Source organism: Canis lupus, chromosome 1, assembly GCF_003254725.2.
Source record: "Canis lupus dingo isolate Sandy chromosome 1, ASM325472v2, whole genome shotgun sequence".
NCBI lineage: Eukaryota > Metazoa > Chordata > Mammalia > Carnivora > Canidae > Canis > Canis lupus.
Genome location: NC_064243.1, coordinates 115619678 through 115645738, shown reverse-complemented (window position 1 = coordinate 115645738; position 26061 = coordinate 115619678). Strand labels below are relative to the sequence as shown.

Below are 26061 nucleotides of genomic sequence, written 5' to 3'. Positions count from 1 at the left end.
CAAGAATAAATAAATAAAATATTGTTTTCAAAAAGGTAACTTGGGTGAAAAGGAGAGGAAGAACTAATGAAGATATCCATGGCTAGTACCTAGGAAGCAGTATTGAAAGGGAAAGCAATTGGAGAAGTATGATCCTTTTTCCATTTTAATCTTAGATTTAGTATAGATGTACTTTTGTTTCAGTTTGTAAGGAGGTGTTGGGAAATTCACAGATCAGTAGTTTCCAGGCATCTACACTTAAGGTTAGGAGAGATTTACTACACAGGGACAGCACAAGAGTATTTAGAAGTGATGGAAGTGTTGTATTATCACTTCTGTGGTGGATACATAGCTTGAACCATTATAGATTTCTTTTGTCTTCATTCTCCTCCTTTTCAGTTAAGTCCTGTACCATTATTTACTTGGTTATTTTTTATTGAGTGCTAGGCATTGTAAAGAAAAATTACGAAAGTAATTTGAAACCTTGTGAATCTTCAGTGAAGATTTTAGTATGCTTTGTGGCAAACAATCTTAAATTACTTTAGTCCAGATTTCTTCACATTTGGATTTTATTCTAAGTTTAATTTAGAAGCTATTTAAAAGTTTTCGGCAGAGATAGCAAATCATGATCTGAATCAGGATCAGTTTGTAGAGAGTATTAAAACTAGACATCTCCACACTCTTTTTCTGATGCAGTAGATTTAGATTCAGCTGGTTGGTGTGGTAGATGGGCATCTTTAATTTTACCAACATCCCGGGTGATTTTGATCCCCACCAGTTTGAGAACCAATGGCTTAAAAATGTTTTCTTTTACTTTCTCAGTAGATTTGTATTATTCTCTAATCACTGGTGTTTTTATACGTTAGCATATAAGATCATTCTGTGCTAATATTTTTTTGAAACCCTAGGCAGCATCATATTGCCCTATGCAGCATGAAATCAGTTTAGTGGGTTTTGACTATCAGTTTAGTGGGTTTTGACTATTTGACTATTTGTGTGTGTGTATGTGTGTGTGTGACAGAGAAGATAGAATAGCATAGAAAAAAAAACGGGGTAGATATTGTTTAATGAAACTGTATGGGTCAGGTTGTGATGTGAAACATAAGTATTACTATAGGTCATGGTAAATAATACCTGAAAACACTGATGTAGGCCAGTTATTTCTTGTGGGTATTAGTTACCTATATCAGATTTTCTTCAACTGACAACTCCTGTCCTAATAATCCCATTGTTCATCAAAATTTTTGTAAGTTTAATACACATACCAAGTATAGCTTAGCCTGTCCTGCCTTAAACATGCTCATAACACTTATATTAGGCTAAAGTTCAACAAAATTATCTAACATAAAGCCTATTTTATAATAAAGTATTGAATACCTCATGTAAATTTTTAAATTCTATACTGAAACAGAAAAAACAATGGCTGTGTGTGTACAGAGTGGTTGTAAGTATATCAGTTGTTTACCCTCATAAACATGTGGCTGACTGGTAGGTGTAGCTTGCTGCCACTGCTCAAGGTCATATAGTATTGTACTGCATATTGCTAGCTCAGACGTTATCAAAATTCAGAATTTGAAGTACAGTTTCTACTGAATTTATGTTGCTTTTGTACTCATAAAATAAAAAAAATTTTAAGTTGAACCATCATAAATCAGTTACCATCTGTATATATTTTCATGTATAGTCTTTTCTACTATGGGTTCTCCTGAAATGACGACAGGAATTTTTGATGTTCTCTTATCTTTCAGACTTGCCTTCGAGGAGTGTAAATAAGGACTTATCTCCAAAAAAAGACATTTATGAAACAGAATTATCCCAATGGCAAATGAGTGCCAGGCATCAAAACTGTGATTTTGAGGAGTCCAGTTCCAGAGATTATTTGGAAGTCAGAGGCACATTGGAAAAACAAGAAAACCAGGAGAAATATTACAGGCAAGGGATGATTATATATGAAAAGATGTCCATTTTCAACCAGCATACTTACCTGTCTCAACACCCTAGGTGTCACTCTACTGAGAAACCCTACAAATGTAAGGAATGCGGGAAGGCCTTTAGACGAGCCTCACACCTAACTCAACATCATAGTATTCATACTGGTGAAAAACCATATGAATGTAAGCAATGTGGGAAGGCCTTTAGTCGTGATTCACAGCTCATTCTTCATCAGAGACTTCATACTGGTGAGAAACCCTATGCATGCAAAGAATGTGGGAAGGCCTTTACTCAGAGCTCACAACTTATTTTACATCATCGAATTCATACTGGTGAAAAACCATATAAATGTGAAGAATGTGGGAAAGCCTTTATTCGTAGCTCACAACTCACTCGACATCAAAAAGTCCATACTGGTGAGAAGCCTTATGAATGTAAAGAATGTGGGAAGGCCTTTACTCAGAACTCACAACTTACTCTACACCAGAGACTTCATACTGGTGAGAAACTCTATGAATGTAAAGAATGTAGGAAGGTCTTTACTCAGCTCTCACAACTTATTCTGCATAAGAGAATTCACACCGGTGAAAAACCCTATGAATGTAAGGAATGTGGGAAAGCTTTTATTTGTGGTTCACAGCTTTCTCAACATCAGAAAATTCACAATGGGGAAAAGCCATATGAATGTAAGGAATGTGGAAAAGCATTTATTCGTGGCTCATTGCTTATGCAACATCAGAGGATTCATACTGGTGAAAAGCCCTATAAATGTGAAGAATGTGGGAAAGCCTTTATCCGTGGCTCACAACTTACTCAACACCAGAGAATTCATACCAATGAGAAGCCCTATGAATGTAAGGAATGTGGAAAGACCTTTAGTCATGGTTCACAACTTACTCAACATCAGAGAATTCATACTGGGGAGAAACCCTATCAATGTAAGGAATGTGGAAAGGCTTTTAATCGTGGCTCACTCCTTACTCGACATCAAAGGATTCATACAGGTGAAAAACCCTATGAGTGTAAAGAATGTGGAAAGACTTTTAGTCGTGGCTCAGAACTGACTCAACATGAGAGGATTCACACTGGTGAGAAACCCTATGAATGTAAGGAATGTGGGAAGTCTTTTATTCGTGGCTCACAGCTTACTCAACATCAGAGAATTCATACTGGTGAGAAACCATATGAATGTAAAGAATGTAGAATGGCCTTTACTCAAAGTTCACATCTTTCACAACATCAGAGACTTCATACTGGTGAGAAACCCTATGTATGTAACGAATGTGGGAAGGCCTTTGCCCGTGGCTTACTACTTATACAGCATCAGAGAATTCATACAGGTGAGAAACCATATCAGTGTAAGGAATGTGGGAAGGCCTTTATTCGTGGTTCACAGCTTACCCAACATCAGCGAATTCACACTGGAGAAAAGCCCTACGGATGCAAGGAATGTGGGAAGGCCTTTAGTCATGGCTCTCAACTTACTCTACATCAGAGAATTCATACTGGTGAAAAGCCCTATGAATGCAAAGAATGCAGAAAAGCATTTACTCAGAGCTCACATCTTTCTCGACATCAGAGAGTTCATACTGGTGAGAAACCCTATCAATGTAAGGAATGTGGGAAGGCCTTTACTCGTGGTTCACAACTAACTCAACATCAGAGAATTCACATCAGTGATAAATCTTTTGAATATAAGGAATGTGAGATAGACTTCAGTCATAGCTCACAAGTTTATATATGAACTAATCCATTATCATCAAAGAATTCCTAAAATGTGAATATGGGAGCATATTTGCCTCACAAAATTCAGCATCAGTGAATTCTATTGAGGGAAAGATACTGTTAATGTAATCCATGTAGAAAAACCTATCATTACTGGAAACCTATTAAACATTAGCAAATTATAATAGAGAATAATTCTGTTAATATAGTAAGTATATCAAGGCTTTTAGCTATAGAATATGTCCTTTTCAACCTTATCTTGACTCTACCAGCTACTTTCCTTCATGACATTTATCATAATTAATGTCTGCTTTTGTTTAATCATTTGTAAGATAGGCCTAAGAATAATACCTTCCTTGTAAGATTCTTGGAAGTATTATGTGAGACGTTTCATGTAAAGTTCTTAGAGCAGTGCCTTGAACATAGCATATCACAAGTATTAGCTATCATTATTACTAGTATGATTTTAGAGAATTTGCATGAGAAGAGGACCTTAGGAGTATAATGAATATTGAGAAATCTTTCATTAACACTTGACCCTGAATATTTAAGTAGGGGACACTGTATGCTGTAATGAATATGAGAAAGCTTTTACTCACATCTCATCCCATATGCTAAAAAAAGAAAATTCATACTGTCGAAAAAACCCACAAAACTTTGTAGATTTAATCAGTGGCCTGTTGAAGAGGGGTGAAGTGAATTGTAACAAAGTCCAAAAACTCCTATTTCCTATCATTTTTTTACCACAATTCAAGAATATTATTTAGAAATGAAAAAAAAATGGATAGCCAAAATAAATTTTCCTACTAGGAAATTTCTAAAAACTTGAATGTACAGCTTTTGAATTAAACTAAAAATAAATTGACATTACTATTTTTCAGTGAAACCTGATGACAGTCTGTCAGAGACTGCTATTTCCCTACCCAATATCCAGTTTTCCGTTATAATTCTTGGCTGAAAAATCATCTCAGCCCTTCTTATAGGTTAAGAAGATGGAAGTGGTACTTGTACACGTAGGACATCTAAGAATATCTTTTTTCTCTCTGCATTTCTTTGTTTCCTTGCCTAAAATGTGGACATTTAGCTTATAGCTTTGGTGATTTTATGGGGAGTTTGAAAATGGTATCTGGGTACTAAGGATGATGGAGTAGAAATACAGAATGAGTGTATACCTGTACTAATTTTATGGAACAGCTGTACCAATTCTGGTCTGCCTGCCTCCTGTATTTCTTTATATAAAATTAAAATAAACATATTTGTTGGTGCTGTTGTCATTTTGTTATTGACGCTAAAATGTATTACAGTCATAAAATTTTGTACCTGGAGGTGGAGTGCTTGGGTAAAAGAAATCTCAATATGGTATTGACTTTGTGCCATCATGAATGAGAATTAACCCACTTCAGGCTAGAAAACTAAAGAGTTTTTGCTTTTTTAGACAGGACATTTGGTTAGACTCCCAGTCTATCTTACAAGGCAGATCTCTCACCAGTTAAGGCTGTAATGTTAGTAGAAATGGTAGGAGTGATTCAGAATGTGTGTTGGTAGAAAGATAACTTTGGTGTAGAGTTAGCTGCAGAGGCTACTAGCAGAGATTGAAAGTGATACTGCTTTGTTAAGAGATACTATCTCTGCCTACAGGCACTCCATCCTGGTTGATAGTAAATTCATATATTGCTATATTCCAGCCACTGTTTTTAGGTGTTTGGGATATATCAATGAGAAACTCTAGCAGGAGGAGATAGGATAATAATAGAACCATTGTAGAGTATGTTAGAACATTAGTGTTGTGGAGAAAAGGTCATTCAAAACTAGTTAAGAGCAATATGAAAGTTTATGAAATAGACAATAGGTAAGGGGAAACTCAAGTCAAGATTTGAAGATGTGAAGGATTAAGTCAGTTGTTATGTAAGGGAAGAGCATTGCAGACAGGAAAAAGCTATAACAAATGCCCTACAATGGGGTGATGCTAGTGTACTTGAGGAACATCAAGGAAGCTATTTAGAGATTTATGCAAGGGAGTGGTTAATAGAGGAGGACAGTGGAGGACAGTGGGATGCCTGGGTGCCTCAGCAGTTGAGTGTCTGCCTTTGGCTCAGGGCGTGATCCTGGTCCAGGGATCGAGCCCTGCATTGGGCTCCCTGTGAGGAGCCTGCTTCTCCTTCTGTCCATGTCTCTGCCTCTCTCTGTCTCTCATGAATAAATAAAATCTTTTTTTAAAAATAGAGGAGGATGGAGAGAGAACAGGGCCTCATCTTGTAAGGCCTTGTAAGTCATTGGAGGCATTTTATATTCTGAGGAAAATTTGCAGCCAGGAGTGTTCTGAACAGAGGATATGATTTGACAAGCTGCTATGTGTTGTTAAAAAAAAAAAAAAGTGAGCAAGAGGCTATGGTCTCTTAATTTAGATGAAAGATGATGGTGGCTCACACCATGGTGGTAACAGTGAGAAGTGGTTGGACTCTAGATATAGGGTATATGTGATCAAACAAGACTTGTTTAAGGGTTAGATGTCCAGTGAGAGAGAGTGGGGTCTGGGGTGACTTTGACTCAAGCTTTTGGTCTCAAACAAATGGAAAGATGATACTCCCAGCAGCTGAGATGGGGAAAGATGCAGTTTTTGTTGGGGAAGATTGGGAGTTCAATTTTGAACTTACTGAGTTTGAAATGTCTTTTAGACAAAATGATAATATTGATTAGGCACTTGGATGTTTTACCTTGTACTCTTCTAGAGATTTATTAATTTGGTAAGTATTGCCTATACACATAAAACCATGAGGCAGAATAATATCATTAAGGACTTGGGTATAGATAGAGAAAAGAACAGAAAGACTAATCCATAGTGCCTTCTAACATTAAGAGTTCAAGGATAAAGGACAGACTAGCAAAGGATGCTAAGAAGGACCAGTGAGATGGAAGGAAAACCAAGATAGTGTGGCATTACAGAAGCTAAATGAAAGTGAATCAAAGGAAAGATGATCAGTGGTTATAAATACTATTAGGTCTGTAATACTAGGCTTTCAAATTGACTTGAACTTATCAACATAAATGTTACTGTTGATCTTGAGAACAGTAGGGGTCTTTTTGTTGTGGAGTGGTTGAATTAAGAACCTGTTGAAAAATAGAAATTGGAGATAATGAATATAGAGACAACTGCTTGGAGGTTTTTGCTGCCAACTGGAGCAAAAAAAAAGTGGTCAATAATTAGTGTGGCAACAGGAATGAAAATGTGCCTCTAGGATTGGAGAAATAATAGCAATTCTGTATGCTGGTTGGAATAATCCAGATGGGGGGAGTAATTCATAACAAATAAGAATTATTGGAGCAATGACCGTATGTCAGTGAGAGGGGATATGGTTTAGGAGATGGAGGGGTGGTTTTTGGTAATATCATGGAAATTTTATCCCTGGCAATAGTATGACAGAATATGGGGTGCTAGGAAGAAGGGGATAAAGTGGGAGAAGTTTTAGGAAGTATTCTGATTCCTTCAGTAATTCCATGAGTAGTAAACTGAACATATGAGGAATGAGAAGTTTGGGATCCAAAAGGAAAGAGATATGAAATAGTCACTTAAGCAACACATTTAATGCAAATTCTGATTGCCTAGCAACATTAAAGGGATAGAAAAATGAACGCAAAAAGGTGCCAGTAAGCAAAAGAAAAAAGGCTTAAAACTACATTCACACTAGATCTTGGACATTGTAATTAAACAGCAAAAACTATTGAGTTTTTGAGGGAAATGTATTACTGTTAATGAAACCCAATCCTACGTTACAACAGCCTATGACTCAAATCCCCCAATGACCCATTTATGTAATTTTTCCAAGGATATATATGAAACTGTGTATGTCTAGCTGTATAGGCTACTAGCAGAGATCAAAAGCAATATATGTATGTCTGTATGTGTGTGTATATTTATAGCTATATATACATACACCTATATGTAGCTAGAATGTAGTTTCTGTTTTTTCATTTGCTCTTTAAAAATATGTAAGTTGTATGTTTTAAAACCTCCCTTGCTTTTTCACTTACATATTTTGGCAGTCATTCCAGTTGATATTGCTGCATAACCACCACTCCAAACTTGGCTTAAGATACAATAATAATTTATTTAGCTCACACATCTACAAAAATTTGGACAGGGCTTGGCAGGAACAGCTTATCTCTGATCAACATAGCCTCAGATGGGGTGGCTTGAAAATTTGATGGCTGAAGGCTGGAATCATTCAAAGACTCACATGTTCACACGTCTGGCAGTTGATTCTAGCTGTCAACTGGACATTAGATAGGGTCCAGAATACCTGCATGTGAGAGAGATCATAGAGATCATAGAGACATAGAGATCTATGTCACTGCTTAGCATGGTGTCTTGGGTTCCAAGAGAATGCCCTAAAGAACAAGGTAGACATGCATGTTATTTTTGTGATCCAGCCTAAGAAATCACATAACTTCACTTGTGTCATACTCCATTGGTTGAGGCAGTTACTGCTCTATGAAAGAAGTGTCACATTGTAAGAAGAGCTTATAGGATAGGATATATTGTGGCCCTGTTTGGAAAATGCAATATGCCATAAAGATCTTCCATATCTGGCCTGGGAAGTTACATAATCTCACTTCTGCCATTCTCTATTTGTTTAGGCAGCTACATCTTGATGGAAGAGTGTCACATTGTAAGTAGAACATATGAGGTAGGATATATTTTGCTGGGCCTTTTAGGAAAATATATTCTGTTCCAGGGATCATCTCCTACATGAAACTAACTCATTTTAAGGTGGCATATTATTGTTACAGCTATTTATTCTTTTAGTGATCTACCATAATTTTGGCAGACTGCCAGAATTTTCCTTTTTTTCCCTGGGTTCTTGACTGCCTTGCTAAGTACCATTCTCCCTTGCCAGTTGTGACCTTGTGACTAAATGAAACATTATCATAAGTGATACATAGTTTTGCTCTCATTTGTTCAAAAACTTCCATAACAGTAGGGGACTTGGGTGCCTCAGTCAGGTAAGCATCTGACTCTTGATTTTGGCTCAGGTAAAGATCCCAGGCCTGTGAGACTGAGCCCCACATCAGGCTCCGCATTCAGCAGAATTTGCTTGAGATTCTGTCTGTTCCTCTCCTTTTGCCCCTCCCCCCAATAAACAAATTTAAAAAATTTTTCCATAAGAGTACAGAAATAACTCATAATACATTATTAAGTAAGTTAGTATACATATTTAATGTGGTTATTAAGAATATATTTTACTTCTGGTTCTGGACCAAAATGGAGAATAAAGTAATATGAAGCTATAGTAAAAGAGAAACTATAAGATGTGAAAGCACTCTGAAGAGTACCCAAAGACTAAAGGAGAGTATCCAAGGAAGGATAAGTTTTGAAGATAGGCCTCATCTCTAAGTCTGGGGTTCAGATTTCATCCAAGAAATATGGTTTCAGGGACACCTGGGTGGCTCAGTGGTTAAGCACCTGCCTTTGGCTTCAAGGTGTGATCCTGAAGACCCAGGATTGAGTCCCACATCAGGATCCCTGCATGGAGCCTGCTTCTCCCTCTGCCTCTCTCTCCCTCTTTCTCTTTCTCTCTCTCTCATAAATAAATAAATAAATAAATAAAATCTTAAAAAAAAAAGAACTATGGTTTCAGCCCAACTGAATGGTGGGGAATTTTAGTGGGGTGCCAAGGCTAGAGCTAATCTGTACTTGTTAAGCAAGCCGGAAATAAACCTTTGGGACACAAATGAGTCACAACATTAATAGTAGGGGACTTTAACACAGCACTTAAATCAATGGATAGATAATCCAAACAGAAAATCAACAAGGAAACAGTGACTGAAAGACACATTGGACCAGAAGGATGTACAGATATATTCAGAACATTCCACCCTAAAACAGCAGAATACACATTCTTTTCAAGTGCACAAGGAACGTTCTCCAGAATAGACCACATATTAAGCCATTTAAAAAGTCTCAACAAATTAAAAAACATTGAAGTCATACCATGTATCTTTTCTGGTTATGCCACTATGAAACTAGAAGTCAACCATAAGAAAAAATCTGGAAAGAGCACAAATACATGAAGGTTAAATAACATGCTACTGAACAATGGATGAGCCAACCAAGAAATTAAAGAGGAAATAAAAAAGATGCATGGAGACAAGTGAAAATGAAAACACAAGAGCTCCAAATCTTTGAGATGCATCAAAAGCTTTTCTAAGAGGGAGGATTATAGCAATACAAGGCTACCTCAGGAAGCAAGAAAAGTTTCAAACACCCTAACCTTCCACCTAAAGGAGCTAGAAAAAAGAACAAACAAAACCCCAAACCCGTAGAAGGAAGGAAATAATAATACTTGAGCAGAAGTAAATAGAAACTAAACAAACAGAAGAAATCAGTGAAACCAGGGCCTCAAAGTAATCTGAGTCTTTCCCATTGATGCATACCCTATATCACAGCCCATAGATTCACAAGTAAGTTCCTGATAGGACATCCCCAAATGGCCCTTGTAATAAACAGTTGCCCCTGTTTCCCAGAGCCTTCCCCTGTGTGGCCTCCATGAAGCTTATATTAACCCCACTCTTTTTTATTTGAATTAACCAATCTGTCCTTAAGTATTAGAATCCTAAAACAGACCACTTACAGACCCTAATAAAAGCATGTACCCTAGGTCCTGGTGCATTTTCTGTCTGCATTCTGCCTGGATCTACCTGTGTGACCCCTGGAAGCATGCTGTGTACCTCCTCCTGGACCTGTGAGTAATAAACTCTATTTCAATTCCCTTTTGGCATTTTGTTGAACCCCAACTCACCATCCAACATTATGGTGCTCTATTTTACAAATACTTAGTTTAACAAAATTAAAACAGAGGTGTGCTAGTAACAACTCCCTCAGCTTTTGTTTACCTGGAATATCTAAATTTCTCTTTCATTTTTGAGGGTAGTTTTGCTAGATATAGAACATCTGTCAGGGTTTTTCTCTTTTGGAATGTTAAATATATAATTTGATTTTCTTATGTCTTCCATAGTTTCTGATGAGGAATCAGCTGTTACTTTTATTGAAGTACCTTTCTATAGTAGTAAATTGATTGCCTCCTACTGCTTTCAAGACTGTCTTAGCCTTTCAGTAATTTAATGTTTCACTGTTGCCCCTTTTGAGTTTATCATGTTTGCAGTTGATTGAGGGTCTTTAAAGTGTATATTTCATGTTTTCATCAAGTCTGAGAAGATTTTGGCAGTCATTTTTTCAAATAGTTTTTCTTCCTCCTTCTGGTCTCCTATTATGCATTTATTGATATGCTTGATGGTGTCACATAGCTCTCGCAGGCCCTCTTTTTTCCCCACTATTTTTGTTCCTACTTTTCAGACTAGATCATTTCAATTGCTTTATCTTTAAGTTGACTAAGTTTTTTGCCTTCTCAGATCTACCATTGGATTCCTCTAGTCAATTTTTCATTTCAGCTATTGTACTTTTTCAGCTCCAGAATCTTTTTGGTTCCTTTTTATACTTTCTATCTTTTGATCAATATTCATTTTTGTTCATACATTACTTTCTTGATTTACTTTAGTTTTTTGTCCAGTGTTTTACTGAGTTCATTTAGCACTTTTGGATAGCGCATTTAATGTATCTGACTAGTAATTTCAATGTCTGCATTTCCTCAGTGATAGTTTCTTTTTTTTTTTTTAATTTTTTAAAATTTTTATTTATTTATGATAGTCACAGAGAGAGAGAGAGAGAGGCAGAGACACAGGCAGAGGGAGAAGCAGGCTCCATGCACCCGGAGCCTGACGTGGGATTCAATCCCGGGTCTCCAGGATCGCGCCCTGGGCCAAAGGCAGGCGCTAAACCACTGCGCCACCCAGGGATCCCTCAGTGATAGTTTCTATCAGATTCTTTTTTATATGTAAATGGGACACACTTTCCTGTTTTTGTTGTTGTTGTTGTTGTTGTTGCTGAGGTGTGGACATTTTGAATAGTATAATGTAAGTCTGGAAATCAGGTTCTTTCCCTCCTTGGGGATTGCTCATTTTTGTTTGTTTAAGACTGCAGCCATCTATTTATTTTGTGACTCCTCTAGACTAGTTTTGCAAAGTGTGTATTCCATGTTATGTATCCTCACTGAAGTTTCTGTTACGTTATCTCTGAGGTCTGGCAGAAATATTGATTAAAGCTTCAATATAAGAAAATATAACAATTATATGCACTGTCTTAGCTTGAACTTCTGTAAAACGATACCATAGACTTGGTGTCTTAAGCAAAGGAAATTAATTTTCTTATGGTGCTAGAGGCTAGAATTTGGAGATCAGGTTCCCAACATGGTCAGTTTCTGGTGGGAGCTCTCTCTCTCTCTTTTTTTAATGAGAGCTCTTTTATTAGATTGCAGATGGCTGCTATTTTGCTGTGTTCTCACATGACCACTTTTTTGTCCAAGTGCAGAGAAGGAGTGAATAAGCTGTCTGGTGTCTTTTCTTACAAGTGCACTAATATTATCATGAAGGTTTGTCCCTCATGACTTTATCCAACCCTAATTATCTTCCAAAGGCCCCATCTCTAAATACCATTACAATAGAGTTAGGGCTTCAACATATGAATTTTGGAGACAAACAATCATTCAGTCTATAATATGTATCTAACAACAGAGCTACAGAATACATGAAGCAAAAAAATGACATTATTGAACATACAAATAGTTATATAATAGTACCTAGAGCCTTGAATACTGCACTTTCAATAATGAATAAAACAATGACTCACTAAATTCTATACCTGAAACTAATATTACACTGTATGTTAACTAACTTAAATTTAAATAAAAACTTGAAAACAAAACAAAATAATGAATAAAACAATGAGATAGAAGATCAATAAGGAAATAGAGGACTTGAACAACACTATAAGTCAACAGACATACAGAATACTCAACCCATTAACAGCAGAACACTGATCTTAAGTGCATGTTAAACATCCTTCAGGATAGATCATATAATTAGCCACAAAACAAGTCTCAATACATTTTAAGAGACTGAAAATATACTGCACATCTTTACCAATCAGAGTGGAATGAAACTAGAAATAACAGGACGATGGTAAAATTCACATATATGTGGAAATTAACACACTTCTTGAAGTCTAATTAATATGCAATTAGTTGCATTCATTTCAGGTGTATAACATATGGATTCAACAATTCTATACATTATATCAATGTCCACCACAGTACTGTAGTTTTTTTGTTTTGTTTTGTTTTAATTTTTATTTATTTATGATAGTCACACACACAGAGAGAGAGAGAGATGCAGAGACATAGGCAGAGGGAGAAGCAGGTTCCATGCACTGGGAGCCCGACTTGGGATTTGATCCCGGGTCTCCAGGATCACGCCCTGGGCCAAAGGCAGGCGCTAAACCGCTGCGCCACCCAGGGATCCCACCACAGTACTGTGGTAAGCATACAACATTACTATAATAGTATTCCTTATGTTATATTTTTCATTTCTGTGACTTATTTATTTTATAACTGAAAATTTGTACCTTTTATTTTATTTTAAATTTGTACCTTTTAATTCCCTTTATCTATTTCACCCATTACCCATCCTTATACCAACCTCCCCTCTAAGCAAACACCATTTGTTTTCTGTATTTAAGAGCCCGGGGTTTTTTGAAACAACACGCTCTTTAAAAAAAACAACACTAGATAAATAAGAAATCCAAAAATGAAATTATAAAATAAATTGGGATGAATGAAAATGAAAACACAACATGCCAAAACATAGGATGTAGTGAGCCCATTGGAATGAAACTAGAAATCAATAGCAGGAGGAGAATTGGAAAATCCACAGATATGTGGAAATTAAAGACTTTTAACCAATGCATCAAAAAATAAATCACAAGGGAACTCACCAAAGATCTTGAGACAAGCTGAAAAACATAATGTACCAACACATAACAGAATGCATCCAAATCCGTGCTAAGAGAAATTTATAACTGTAAACATTTACATTAAAAAAAGAAAGATCTCAAATCAATAACCTAACTTTACATCATATGGAATCAGAAAAAAAGAGCAATTTAAACCCAAAGCTGTCAGAAGAATGGAAATAATAACAATTAGAGCATAGATAAACAAAACAAAACAAACCCAGGATTTTGTTCCTTGAAAATAACAGCAAAATTGACAAACTTTTGGCTAGATTGACCATTAAAACAGACAAGAGACAGAAAAATAAAATTACTAAAATCAGAAGTGAAAGTAGGGACTTTACCAATTTTATAGAAATTAAAAGGATTATAAGAGAATACTAAAAACAATTATAGGCTAAGCAATCTGATAACCTTGATGAAATGGGAACACTCTTAGAAATATAACCCTGGGGGGCAGCCTGGGTGGCTCAGTGGTTTAGCGCCACCTTCAGCCCAGGGCCTGATCCTGGAGTCCTGGGATCAAGTTCCACGTCAGGCTCCCTGCATGGAGCCTGCTTCTCCCTCTGCCTGTGTGTGTCTTTTTTTTCTTTTTTTAAAGATTTTATTTATTCATGAAAGACACACAGACAGAGAGGCAGACGGAGAAGCAGGCTCCATGCAGGGAGCCCAACGCGGGACTCGATCCTGGGTCTCCAGGATCACTCCCTGGGCCAAAGGCAGGCGCCAAACCGCTGAGCCACCCAGGCTGCCCGTCTGTGTGTGTCTTTCATGAATACATAAATAAAATCTTTAATAAACAAAAAGAAATATACCCCTGGAAATACACAAACTACAAAACAACCGAAGAAGAAATATAAAAATTCAAACAGACCTATAACAAAAAAAGGAAATTAAATCAGTAAGCAAAAACCTCGGAACAAGAAAAAGCCCAGGTTCAGATGGTTTCACTGGTGAATTCTCATAAACATTTATAGAATGAATACCAATACTCTTCAAACTCTTGCCAAAACTCGAATTAGATGGATCACTTACAAACACGTTCTATGAGGTTACTAAAGCCAAAAAACAAAACAAAACAAACAAAACAAAACAAAAGGACAATACAAGGAAAAAAAAACTACAGGCCAGCATCCCTTATGAATATAGATGCAAAGATCCTCAACACAATACTAGCAATACTAATATGCTAGTGAATTCAGCAACCTATTAAAAGAGTCATACACTATGACCAAATGGAATTTATCCCAGTCCTGTGAGAGTTGCAATCTATAATAACCAATGTAATTTGGGGCATCTGGGTGGTTCAGTTGGTAAGACATCTAACTCTTGGTCTCAGCTCAGGTCTTGATCTCAGGGTCATGAGTTCAAGCCCTGCATTGGGTTCCATGCTGGGTGTGGAACCTACTAAAAAAAAAAAAAATCAATGTAATGTGCTACATTAAAAGAATGAAGACAAAAACTATATGATCATATCGATTGATACAGAAATATGTCAGAGCAAAAACTCTAAATCCCAGAATGAAACAGGTGTAAATCTTTATGACTAATTAATGGTTTCCTTGATCTAATACCAAATGCACAACAAAAGAAAAAATAGATATATTAGATTCTTCAAAATTAATTTTTTTTTGCTTCAAAGAGCATCATCGAGAAATTGAAGAGACAGCCTATAAAATAGGAGATGTTTGCAAAGAACACATTTGATAAGAGATTTGTCTTAGTCCTCTTGGGCTGCTATAAGAATTACCATAGCTGGGTGGCTTATAAACAACAGAAATTTATTTCTTGTAGGTTTGGAGGCTGGGAGATCCAAGATCAAGTTGTTAGCAGGTTGTATGTGTCTAGTAGGGCCCACTTTCTGGTTCATAGAAAAATGTCTTTTTATTCTGTCCTCATATGGCAGAAGAGGCAAGGGATCACTCTAGAGCCTCCTTTCTAAGGGCACTAATTTCATTCATGAAAGCTCTGCCCTCATGACCTAATCATTTCCCAAAGGCCCCACTTCCAACTACCATCACATTGAGCATTAGGATTTGATATATGAATTTGCATGGGATAAATAAAGGGAACACAGGGAACTTTTAGGGTACTGAAACTACTCTTTATAATATTATAATGGTAAAAACATGTCATCATAAATTTATTCAAACACATAGAACAAAATCAAAAGTGAACCTTAATGTAAATTAATGTACTTTGGGTGATGATAGGTCAGTAAAGATTCATTAACTGTAACAAATGTACCACTCTAATGGGGGGATATTGGTAATGGGGGGATATTGATAATGGGAGAGGCTGCATATGTGGGAGGATACGGGATATATGGGATACTCAGTTTTACCTTTCAGTTTTGCAGTGGACCTAAAACTTCTCTAAAAAATGAAGTTTTTTTTAAAAAAAAAGGAAAATGAATTTATATGCTACATGCTACAGCATGAATACATTATACTAGTGGAAAGAAATAGATACTAAAATACAACTTTTGAAGTGCTCTGAAGGAAACAAATATAATGTACAATAAATAGTGGAATAACAAGTAGTTAGAAAAATAGAATAGTAACTGGTCAGAAAGTAAAACTAGATTGTCTGAGAAAGTGAAGGGCAGTGGTTGGAAATAGAATTATGCTCAAAAACAAGAAGCGAAATATCACCACTCACAAATCTTTGAGAGATTGAATGAAAAAAAATTAAAGAGGTAAATGGCAGCTCAGACTTTCAGCCATCACAGTGTATTAACACCCTTAAGAGTATTCAATAACCAGAATTAGTGGAAGCTGAAGTAGGAGATGACTCAATCCATAATCAAGGGATGGATTCATTTGGAAAGCGCAGCAGCAATGTCCAAGCCTGCTGACCTCAGTGTATGCATCTGTTCACAAACACACCTAGATATAGACAACAGCCCATTCAGAATTGACAGAAGTGTCTCTTCCCAAAGAGTTAAAGAAAACTTAAAATAGAAGAAAGGAAATAAAATTAAGTTTAAAAATTAATGAACTAAAAAGAAAGCATATACACAAGAATAGATTAATACAGACAAAAGCTAATTCATTAAGGGACTAATGAAGCACAGTTGCCCCTTGAACAAAATGGGTTCAAACTACATGGGTTCACTTACAGTTTTTTTGGATAAATATAGTAGAGTACTGCTAATAAACTTTCTCCTTATGATTTTCTTAACATTTTTCTCTTTAGCTTCCTTCATTGTAAGAATATAGTATGTAATATATGTAACATACAAAATATGTAATGGTTGATTATGCTATCAGTAAGGCTTCTGGTCAATAGTAGGCTATTAATAATTAAGTTTCTGGAGAGTCAAAAATTATATACAACAGATTTCCAACTACACAGAAGGGTCAAAGGCCAACTAGAGACACAATGAGATAAAGTAAAAATGTATACAATAAAAGAATATATGAAAAACCCTAATAAGTTGGAAAATAAAGTTATGAAAAAATTTTTTAAAAGATTATTTATTTATTTATTATAGACATAGAGAGAGAGAGAGAGAGAGAGAGAGGAGAGAGAGGCAGAGACACAGGCAGAGGGAGAAGCATACTCCATGCCAGAAGCCCGCCGCGGGACTCGATCCCGGGATTCCAGGATCGCGCCCTGGGCCAAAGGCAGGTGCTAAACCGCTGAGCCACCCAGGGATCCCCCTGAAAATTTTTTAATAAAAATATGGGGATGCAGTTATGCATCTCTATCTAAAGGCTGTTAATGAGGTAACAGAAATGAGGGGAGAGCAATAACTTTTTTTTTACTTTTTTTACTAACTTTCGCTCCCTGTGTTGGGAGTGTGATGGATAAGTGTTCTTCATTCTGCCATCCTGTTTCCTGTTAACATTCTCAATCATGCAGGCATAGAGTTCTGACAGTGGTAAAGAATATCTTTCATATTTTAATTCCTTCTGTTTCCATTTGACTTATAAAGAAGAAAAATATAGTGAAAAAAACTGTAAACCATCAAAAATAAAAATTCTGGGATGCCTGAGTGGCTCAGCATTGAGCATCTGTCTTTGGCTCAGGGCATGATACCGGGGTTCTGGGATTGAGTCCTGCATAGGGCTCCCTATTTGGAGCCTGCTTCTTCCTCTGCCTATGTCTCTCCCTCTCTCTCTGTCTCTTATAAATAAATAAATAAAATCTTTACAAAAATTAAGAAATAAAAATTCTGCTGGATATTGATTATAAACATAATGACTAAGTTAATTTAGGCATAGATCTTTTAATCTGGAGTTACTACATGTCTTTGTTCCTGTATGCTACATACTAACTTAAGTGAATTTCAGTCTCCTGTTTCTACAGTAATGATCTCACACCAGTTCCCTTTTCCAGTTCCCTTTCTGCTGATCCCATACATCTTATAGAATAATAATAACAGCTAACATTAAGCATTTGAGCTAACATTAGGCATTTAATATATGTGGTGATAAATCCATACAATTCTATGACAAAAGTAGAATTATCTCCTTTTCACATCTGAGATAATGTTCTGAAAGGATAGTAATTGGCCTATGAAAATTCCAGACATTTAAGCTGGAAACAACAGGAAATTAGTAAATCATGGGGCATACAGAATGGTGCTCTGTAAATGTTAAAAATGATGGATTTATTTCTGCATATACAATCAACTAGTTTTTGACAAAGGCACCAAGAATACAATGGGGACAGGATAATCTCTTTAATAAATGCTGTTGAGAAAGCTTGTTATCCACATGTAAATTATTAAAATTAGACCTTTTCTTACACCATACACAAAAATTGATGCCCAATGTATTAGACTTTAATGTGGATCTGAAACCACAAAACTCCTATAAGAAAACATAGGGAAGGGATCCCTGGGTGGTGCAGCGGTTTGGCACCTGCCTTTGGCCCAGGGTGCGATCCTGGAGACCCAGGATCGAATCCCACGTCAGGCTCCTGGTGCATGGAGCCTGCTTCTCCCTCTGCCTTTGTCTCTGCCTCTCTCTCTCTCTCTCTCTGTGACTATCATAAATAAATAAAGAAAAAAGAAAAAAAAAGAAAACATAGGGAAGAAGCTCATTGAAATTTGTCTTGGCAATGATTTTTTGTATTTGATACCCAAAGAACAGGCAACATAAAGTAAAAATAAACCAATGGAACTACAAAGTTTCTGCAAAGCAAAGGAATCAATCAATAAAAAGGCAATCTATGAAATAGGAGAAAACATGAACCTCTTAACAGATATGTGAAATGTGATTCTGTATTCCATATATACAAAATATATAAGGAACTAATATAACTTAATGGCAAAAAAAGTGCATAACAAAAATGGGCAAAAGACCCAAATGTTTTGCAAAAGAAGATATACAAATGGCCAACAGGTACATGAAAAGATGCTCAACATCACTAATTATAAGGGAAATGCTAACCAAACCCATAGAAATGTCAAAGAGGTATTACCTCATACCTATTAGATGGCTATTATCAAAAAGTCAAAAGATAACAACTATTGGTGAGGATGTGGAGAAAAGGCAACCCTTGTAAACTTTTGGTAGGAATGTAAATTGGCATAGGCATTATGGAATACAGTACGTAGGATCCTCAAAAAATTAAAAATAGAACTACTATATAACCTGGATTCTGGGTATATATTCAAAGGAAATGCTGTCAGGATCTGAAACTTATGTGCATATCCATCTTCATTGCATTACTTACAGTAGCCAAGATATGGAAAAAAACCTTAGTGTCTGCAGACAGATGGATAAAGGAAAACACACACACACACACACTGGGATATTATTCAGCCTTAAAAACAAAGGAAATCTTGCCGTTTACAAAAACATGGATGAACATGGAGAGCATAATGATAACTGAAATAAGCCAGACACAGAAAAACAAATACCATATGATCTCATGCACAGACTGTAAAAAATAAGTTTAACTCACAGTAACATAGAATGGTGGACAAGAGGCTGGGGACTGGGGGAAAGGAGGATTTTTCATCAAGAGGTACAAACTTTCAATTATAAGGGTAAATTCTGAAGATCTAATGTAAAACCTGGTAACTATAGTTAATAATAATGTGTACTCGAAATTTGCAGAGAGCTCAAGTATTCTCACCACACACACACACACACACACACACACACACACACACACAAATAACTATATGAGGTGACAGTTAATTAGCTTGGTTGTGGTCACCATTTCACAGTGTATGTCAAAACATCACATTGAACACCTGACATATATACCATCTTAATCTGTCAGTCATACCTCAATAAAGCTGGGGAGGGAGAAAAACACTGTTGTGGGAAAAACACGTAATAAGTAGGCTAGAAAACCATAAAAATATAGTCATTGTCAAAACACTGATACACCAAATTGCTAACAGTGATTGCATCTGAAATCAACTATGTGTCAGCTTCTCTTTGAAGAGGATGATGTATAGGGATGCAAACAGCAGTGGCATGCCTGAAGTATATAGTAAGGAAATAACCTGACAAAAACCAATATTTAACTGTTCTTTATTTTTTATTATGAAATTGATACAGAGAATAAGAACCTACCTATAAACCAACAACCAGCTTTATCAATTTATAAGAATTGGCCATATTTGCTTATTTTTTAAAGAAATAAATGATTAAAAGGTATCTCCCTTTTGCCTCCTTTTCTCAGTCTCATTTTTCTCCCCCTCCAGATGTCACCACTGTTTTGGATTTAATTATTATTTCCGTGACTGTTGTAACAATAAATCTATGATATTTAGCCATGGAAAATACACATAGCATCAATTTGCATATTTTTAAAATTTATATGTGGTACCATCTCATACAAAATACTCCCTAGTTCAATTTCATTATTAAGATTTATCCATGTTAATAGAAGTAGTTCTACTTCATTCGTTTTAACTTGGGCTATAGCTTATATCCACCCTAATGGTTATTTTGATTGCTTTAAGCTTTTCATTCTCAAATAATGCTGAAATAGACTTTCATGTATATCACCCTAAACACATGAGGAGAGACTATAAGAGGTTTAAGTATGGAACTGCTGGGTCAGAGAGTATCCACATTTTCAACTTTACTAGATATTGCTAAATTATCCTAAATACAACTACTTCCAATAGCACTGTATGAACATTCCTACTGCTCCACATGTTTCCAGTAATTGGCTCTGTGATGCTTTTGGCAAAGTGATGATTTTGAAAGAGTTCACTGTGGTTTTATTTGCATATCCCTTACTGTGATGGATATAAACAAATATTCTAATAGCTCCAACTCCATCCATTCTCTATAGGGATAAACCATGTTTATCATATGCAGAACTTCTACAAATAGGTCAGATTCAACAATTTTCTTGCTCTTAACAATTCACACTTCATGAATTTCAGAACAAAGTTGTGAAATTAAAGGGCAAAAAGACCTGAGGAATTTTGGTTCTAACTGCAGTGAATTTGTGAATTGGTAATAACAACTTTATTATCCTGAGTCTATTCAGCCTGGACTATATGATACTCCTCAGTTTATTATTCATTTTGCTGGGTCTAGAAAATCTATTGTTTTATATTTAAGTATAAACAATTTCAGCCTTCGAACTTCAATTTAACTCTATGAGGATATAATCTTAGTATGGATCATTGTCTCCTCATATATAAAAGTTTTGAACAAACAGTAGCTACTCAATATTCACTGAATGAGTGGAAGCATATATATATTTGAAATCTATAAAATACATATATATGAAAGCCTATATATATTTGTCTAACTTTTTTCCTTCAGTTCACTTTTGGTTTCAATTTTACAACCACTAGTTAAAATTTTACAAACTTTATAATTTTTCTGTGGTATGAAGCAATTTAAATGCTTTTAAATTTACCTAAATTCACCCAATACAATTGCCTGGGCTTGGTGCCTTTTTATGGGATAGTATGAATTTCTATGTTTATTGTTTTTTTGCAGTTAGTTGTGATACTCTATTTTTTTCTTGATGTAAATGTGAGTTCTGTATTCTTCTCAGTGAATCATTTTCTTTATGTTGATTAGTTTATCTAACTCTCTTTAGAAACTTCCTGAAACTGGCTGAAGGTGTGAATAGTTCTATTACATGTGTCTGTATTGATTACTTATCTAGAATATGAAGACTCCACTTCTGTTTCTAAAATTTTGGGGTTTTCTCAATTCTGACCTGCTGCCTCTCAGGGATGTTCTACTTTGTCTCCCTAGGAATTTTCTTCTAGTTGTGAGAGGAGTGAGCTAATATATGTTGAGTATGTAGAACAGTGCCTGATGCATAGTACACACTCAATACATGTTAGCTATTATGATTTATTGGATATCTGCTATATTTGATGTGCTATGTGAAGCACTTTACATGCAAATTTATTACTTAATATGTATCAATCTACAACAGACACTATTTCATTTAATAATCACATTTCTACAATACAGTATCCTTTATTATCCCTATTTTAAGAATTAAAGAAAACCCTGAGGTTTGTACAAGTCAAACAAATTACTCAAAGTCACACAATGCCACAGTAGTGGTAGAGCTATGATTTTCCAGAATCGAAGCTCTTAGTCCTGGTAAGTGCCTAGTGCTCAGATAAGGAGACTGGAATAAAATAAGGCCAAAAGGTATATAAGAATCATATAATGAAGTGCCTCATAGACAATTTTCAGACTGTGGATATTAGCTTAAGAACAACAGTAAACCAAAAAAAAAAAAAAAAGTTTTAAATGGAGGCAGTGATGTATTCTTATACTCCAAAAGAAAAAAATAAGTTTGGGGTATGGTGGGAAATGAATTTAAGGGGACCAAAGTTGATATAGGAAGACCTGTTAGAAAGCTACAGCATGGTGATCCAAGTGAGATAAATCTTAGACTAGGGCAACAACATTAGAGAGAGAGAAAAGAGTATAAATTCTGGGAATATTTATGAGATAGTGTCTAGAGGACTTGGTGATTGACTGGATTGGGTGGTGAGAGTGACTCCCCAAGATGGATTCTCTGATGATGAGCAAGGTGTGCATGCTGCCTGAAAGTTTTCTTGCATTCCTTACATTCATAGGGTCTCTCTCCAGTATGAATTCTCTGATGTTGGGCAAGGGATCCACAGTAACTAAAAGCCTTTCCACAAACATTACATTCATAAGGCTTCTCTCCAGTATGAACTCTCTGATGTTGAGTAAGGGATGAGTCATTGCTAAAAGCCTTCCCACATTTAATACATTCATAGGGTTTCTCTCCAGTATGAACTCTTTGATGTTGGGCAAGGTAGGCAATCTGGCTGAATGCTTTCCTACATTCTTGACATTTATAAGGTTTTTCTCCAGTATGAATTCTCTGATGTTGAGCAAGATGTGAATTCTGGCTGAAAGCCTTTCCACATTCCTTACATTCATAGGGTCTCTCCCCAGTATGTATTCTCTGGTGTACAGTAAGGTATGCACGAAGGCTAAATGCTTTCCCACAGACATTACATTCATAAGGCTTCTCACCAGTATGAACTCTCTGATGTTGAGCAATGGATGATCGATTGCTAAATGCTTTCCCACATTCAATACATTCGTAAGGTTTCTCTCCAGTATGAACTCTCTGATGTTGAGCAAGGTAAGCAAACTGGCTAAAGGCTTTCCTACATACCTTGCATTCATAAGGTTTTTCTCCAGTATGAACTCTCAGATGTTGAACAAGATGTGCATTCTGACTGAAGGCTTTCCTACATTCCTTACATTCATAGGGTTTCTCTCCAGTATGAATCCTCTGATGTTGAACAAGATTTGATCGCTGGCTGAAGGCTTTTCCACATTCTATACATTTATATGGTTTCTCTCCAGTATGAATTCTTTGATGAAGAGTAAGAGATGAGCTCTGGCTAAAGACTTTTTCACAGTCATTACATTTCAAAAGTTTCTTCTCTGTATAGATACTCTTGGGCTTAACGGCCATTAAATTTCTTTTAAAGCTTTTCTTATGTGTATTATGTTTATGTACTTTCTCCTCTTTGGTGATTATCTGTTGTGTATGAAGCAATGTGTTTGGATGGAAACTTCCCCAAGATTTGTTATATTCTTGTGCTCTTCTATTAATACGGGCTTCTTCATCAGTGATTGTCTCTTCCTTGAAACATGCCTTCTCACTTCCTGGCTGTCTCTCAAAATGGCCCTCACATTTCCATTCTTCTCTTAAACTAGAATACTCAAGGCTATAGCTTGTAAGTTTTTCTATTATCTTTTGTGATGATTGTGCTTCATAGATGTCCTGCTTTGAAGTTAGTTCTTCAGTCTCACACATAGATTCCCAGCCTGAAAAATAATAATTAAAAAACGGTCTCCTCTATCATGTACCAGAAGGAACATTTATGAAAGTGCATTCAAAAAATGGAGTATGTGAATTTAATAGATAAAACCCATAAGAACATTGGCTTTTTAAGTTCTGATGTTTGCGAGAAACAAAATAGGTCACAAAGAAACTTGAGAAGGAATGACTAGAATTATAAGAAAGTCAGTAAGGTAAATCTCCAGTAAATAAAGAATTATGGAGGTGGATGGACTTGGTTATAATTTTATGCATGTATGCATAAATATAGGCACTGAAATAACCTCCATTCTTATAGTTGCTTTTTTTCAAGAATATTCATTGAACCTTGTGCCATATACTCTTCTAAATGCTTTTAATATTATAGTAAACAAAACAAAGATCCTTACTTTTGTGGACCTTATATTCTTTGGGGAGATAGGAAATAAATGCTAAATGAGTAATTTTATTGTATATTAGAAAGTACTAAGAGCTACAGAAAAGGAAAAGCAGGGTAAAAGAGATTAGGAATGTTGGCAAAGTTAGAGGTAGGAATAATTAGCAAGTTAACATTTAATCAAAGATCCGAAGGAAGTGAAGAAGTTAGTCACTTAGATATATGGAGAAAGAGCATTTTGGGCAAAGGAAACAGCCTAAAAGTAGAAACATGTTTCCATGTTTGAGGAATAGCAGGAAGGTGAGTGTAGGAAGAGATGAGATCAGGAGATAAAAGATAAGAATACTTAAACTTTATATGATTTCCTGAGTGGGACAGAGAACTACTGAAGTGTTTGTGGAGTAGAGGAGTGATATCCATTTACAGTTTAATAAAAATATAGAAAGGTGGCGAACAGAGAAGAAGCAAGGGGACCTATGATTGTAGTAATCCAGGTGAAGACAATGAGGGTCTAGACCAGAAAGCTAGCAATGGAGGTATACTGAGATGGTCAGATTCTAGGCATGTTTTGTAGGAAATGCCAGGACAATATCCTGACAGATTGGTTATGAAACTTAACAGAAAAATGAGACAAAGAAGCATTCAAAGTTTATGATCTGAGCAATGGCAGGATGGATTAGCATCAACAGTGATGGGGGAGGCACTTGGGTGGCTCAGTGGTTGAGTGTCTGCCTCTAACTCAGGACATGATCCCAGGGTTCTGGAATCAAGCCCCACATCAGGCTTCCTGTGGGGAGCTTGCTTCTCCCTCTGCCTATGTCTCTGCCTCTTTCTCTATGTCTCTCATGAATAAATAAATAAATAATCTTAAAAAAAAACAGTGATGGGGAAGGCCATGGGTACAGCAGGTTTAAGTGGAAAGACATGGAAGATCTGGAATTCAGTTTTGAAAATAATAAAGTGTTTTTTAGACATTGAAATGGAAATGCTGAAAAGGCAGGCGGGACCCATGAAACTGAGTTTAAGACAGAGGTCTGGACTAGAGATTTTAAATTAGGAATTGACAGCATATACATGGTAGTTAAAGAGACTACATTACCAAGAGAATGAGTGTAGATAAAGAGAAGAGAAAGGAGCAAGAAATGAACCCTAGAGCACTCTAACATTAAGTAAGATATTTGAGAAAAGAGAACCAAAAGAGATTAAGAAGGAATAAATGTTAAACAAAAAAATCATGGCTGAGAACATTAATACAACCCGATATTAAATTGAAGATTGTAATGAAAATCAACTTGTTCAATGATTTATACTGAAAAAGAATACTTATGCTGAAAAAGAATAAAATAAAAGAATAAAAAACCTGGAAAATTAGTCAAGAAATGTCACAAAAGTATAAAAATAACAGCTAACCATAGTGACCATTAAAAAGAATTATATGTATGTTGTTACTTGCAAAACACCAGAAATGAGTCATTACATTAAAAAAAGGTGCATAAAAGAATGTAGAAGCTGTGTAGAAAGGAGATTACTGGTATACTTATTTTTTCAAGTAAGAATGTATCATTTTGCAATGTTTTAGTAGATTTTATTTATTTGAGACAGAGAGTGTGCATGCGAAGCAGGGCAGAGGGTCAGAGCGAGAGGGAGAAGCAGACTTTCTGCTGAGCAGGGAGCCTGATGCAGGACTCAATTCCAGGGCTCTCTCTCTCTCTCTCTGTCTCTCATGAATTAATAAATAAAATCTTTAAAAAAAGAAAGCACAAAAAAATAACCTCAGAAGGTAACTTTACCATTGACAACAACAATGAAGAGGGAAAATATCCTAAAAATAAACTTTACAAGAAATGAGCAAAAG

General features: G+C 35.9%; 2 protein-coding genes across 30 annotated transcripts in view; one reads left to right on the top strand and one right to left on the bottom strand.

Annotated features, from left to right (window-relative positions):
* Nucleotides 1–4899, top strand: part of LOC112643538 (zinc finger protein 420) — a 52900-nt gene extending 48001 nt beyond the window's left edge. For all 6 annotated transcript variants that reach the window (XM_025421545.3, XM_025421541.3, XM_025421544.3 and 3 more), the window contains one exon: nucleotides 1728–4899. In XM_025421545.3, the coding sequence (XP_025277330.1) occupies nucleotides 1805–3655 (1851 nt within the window). In that variant the 5' untranslated portion in view covers nucleotides 1728–1804 and the 3' untranslated portion in view covers nucleotides 3656–4899. The remainder of the gene's footprint in view (nucleotides 1–1727) is intronic.
* Nucleotides 4900–20021: 15122 nt separating this feature from the next.
* The window catches only part of LOC112643556 (zinc finger protein 570), a 131807-nt gene continuing 125767 nt past the window's right edge, over nucleotides 20022–26061 (bottom strand). For all 24 annotated transcript variants that reach the window (XM_035703715.2, XM_049110150.1, XM_035703708.2 and 21 more), the window contains one exon: nucleotides 20022–23817. In XM_035703715.2, the coding sequence (XP_035559608.1) occupies nucleotides 22460–23817 (1358 nt within the window). In that variant the 3' untranslated portion in view covers nucleotides 20022–22459. The remainder of the gene's footprint in view (nucleotides 23818–26061) is intronic.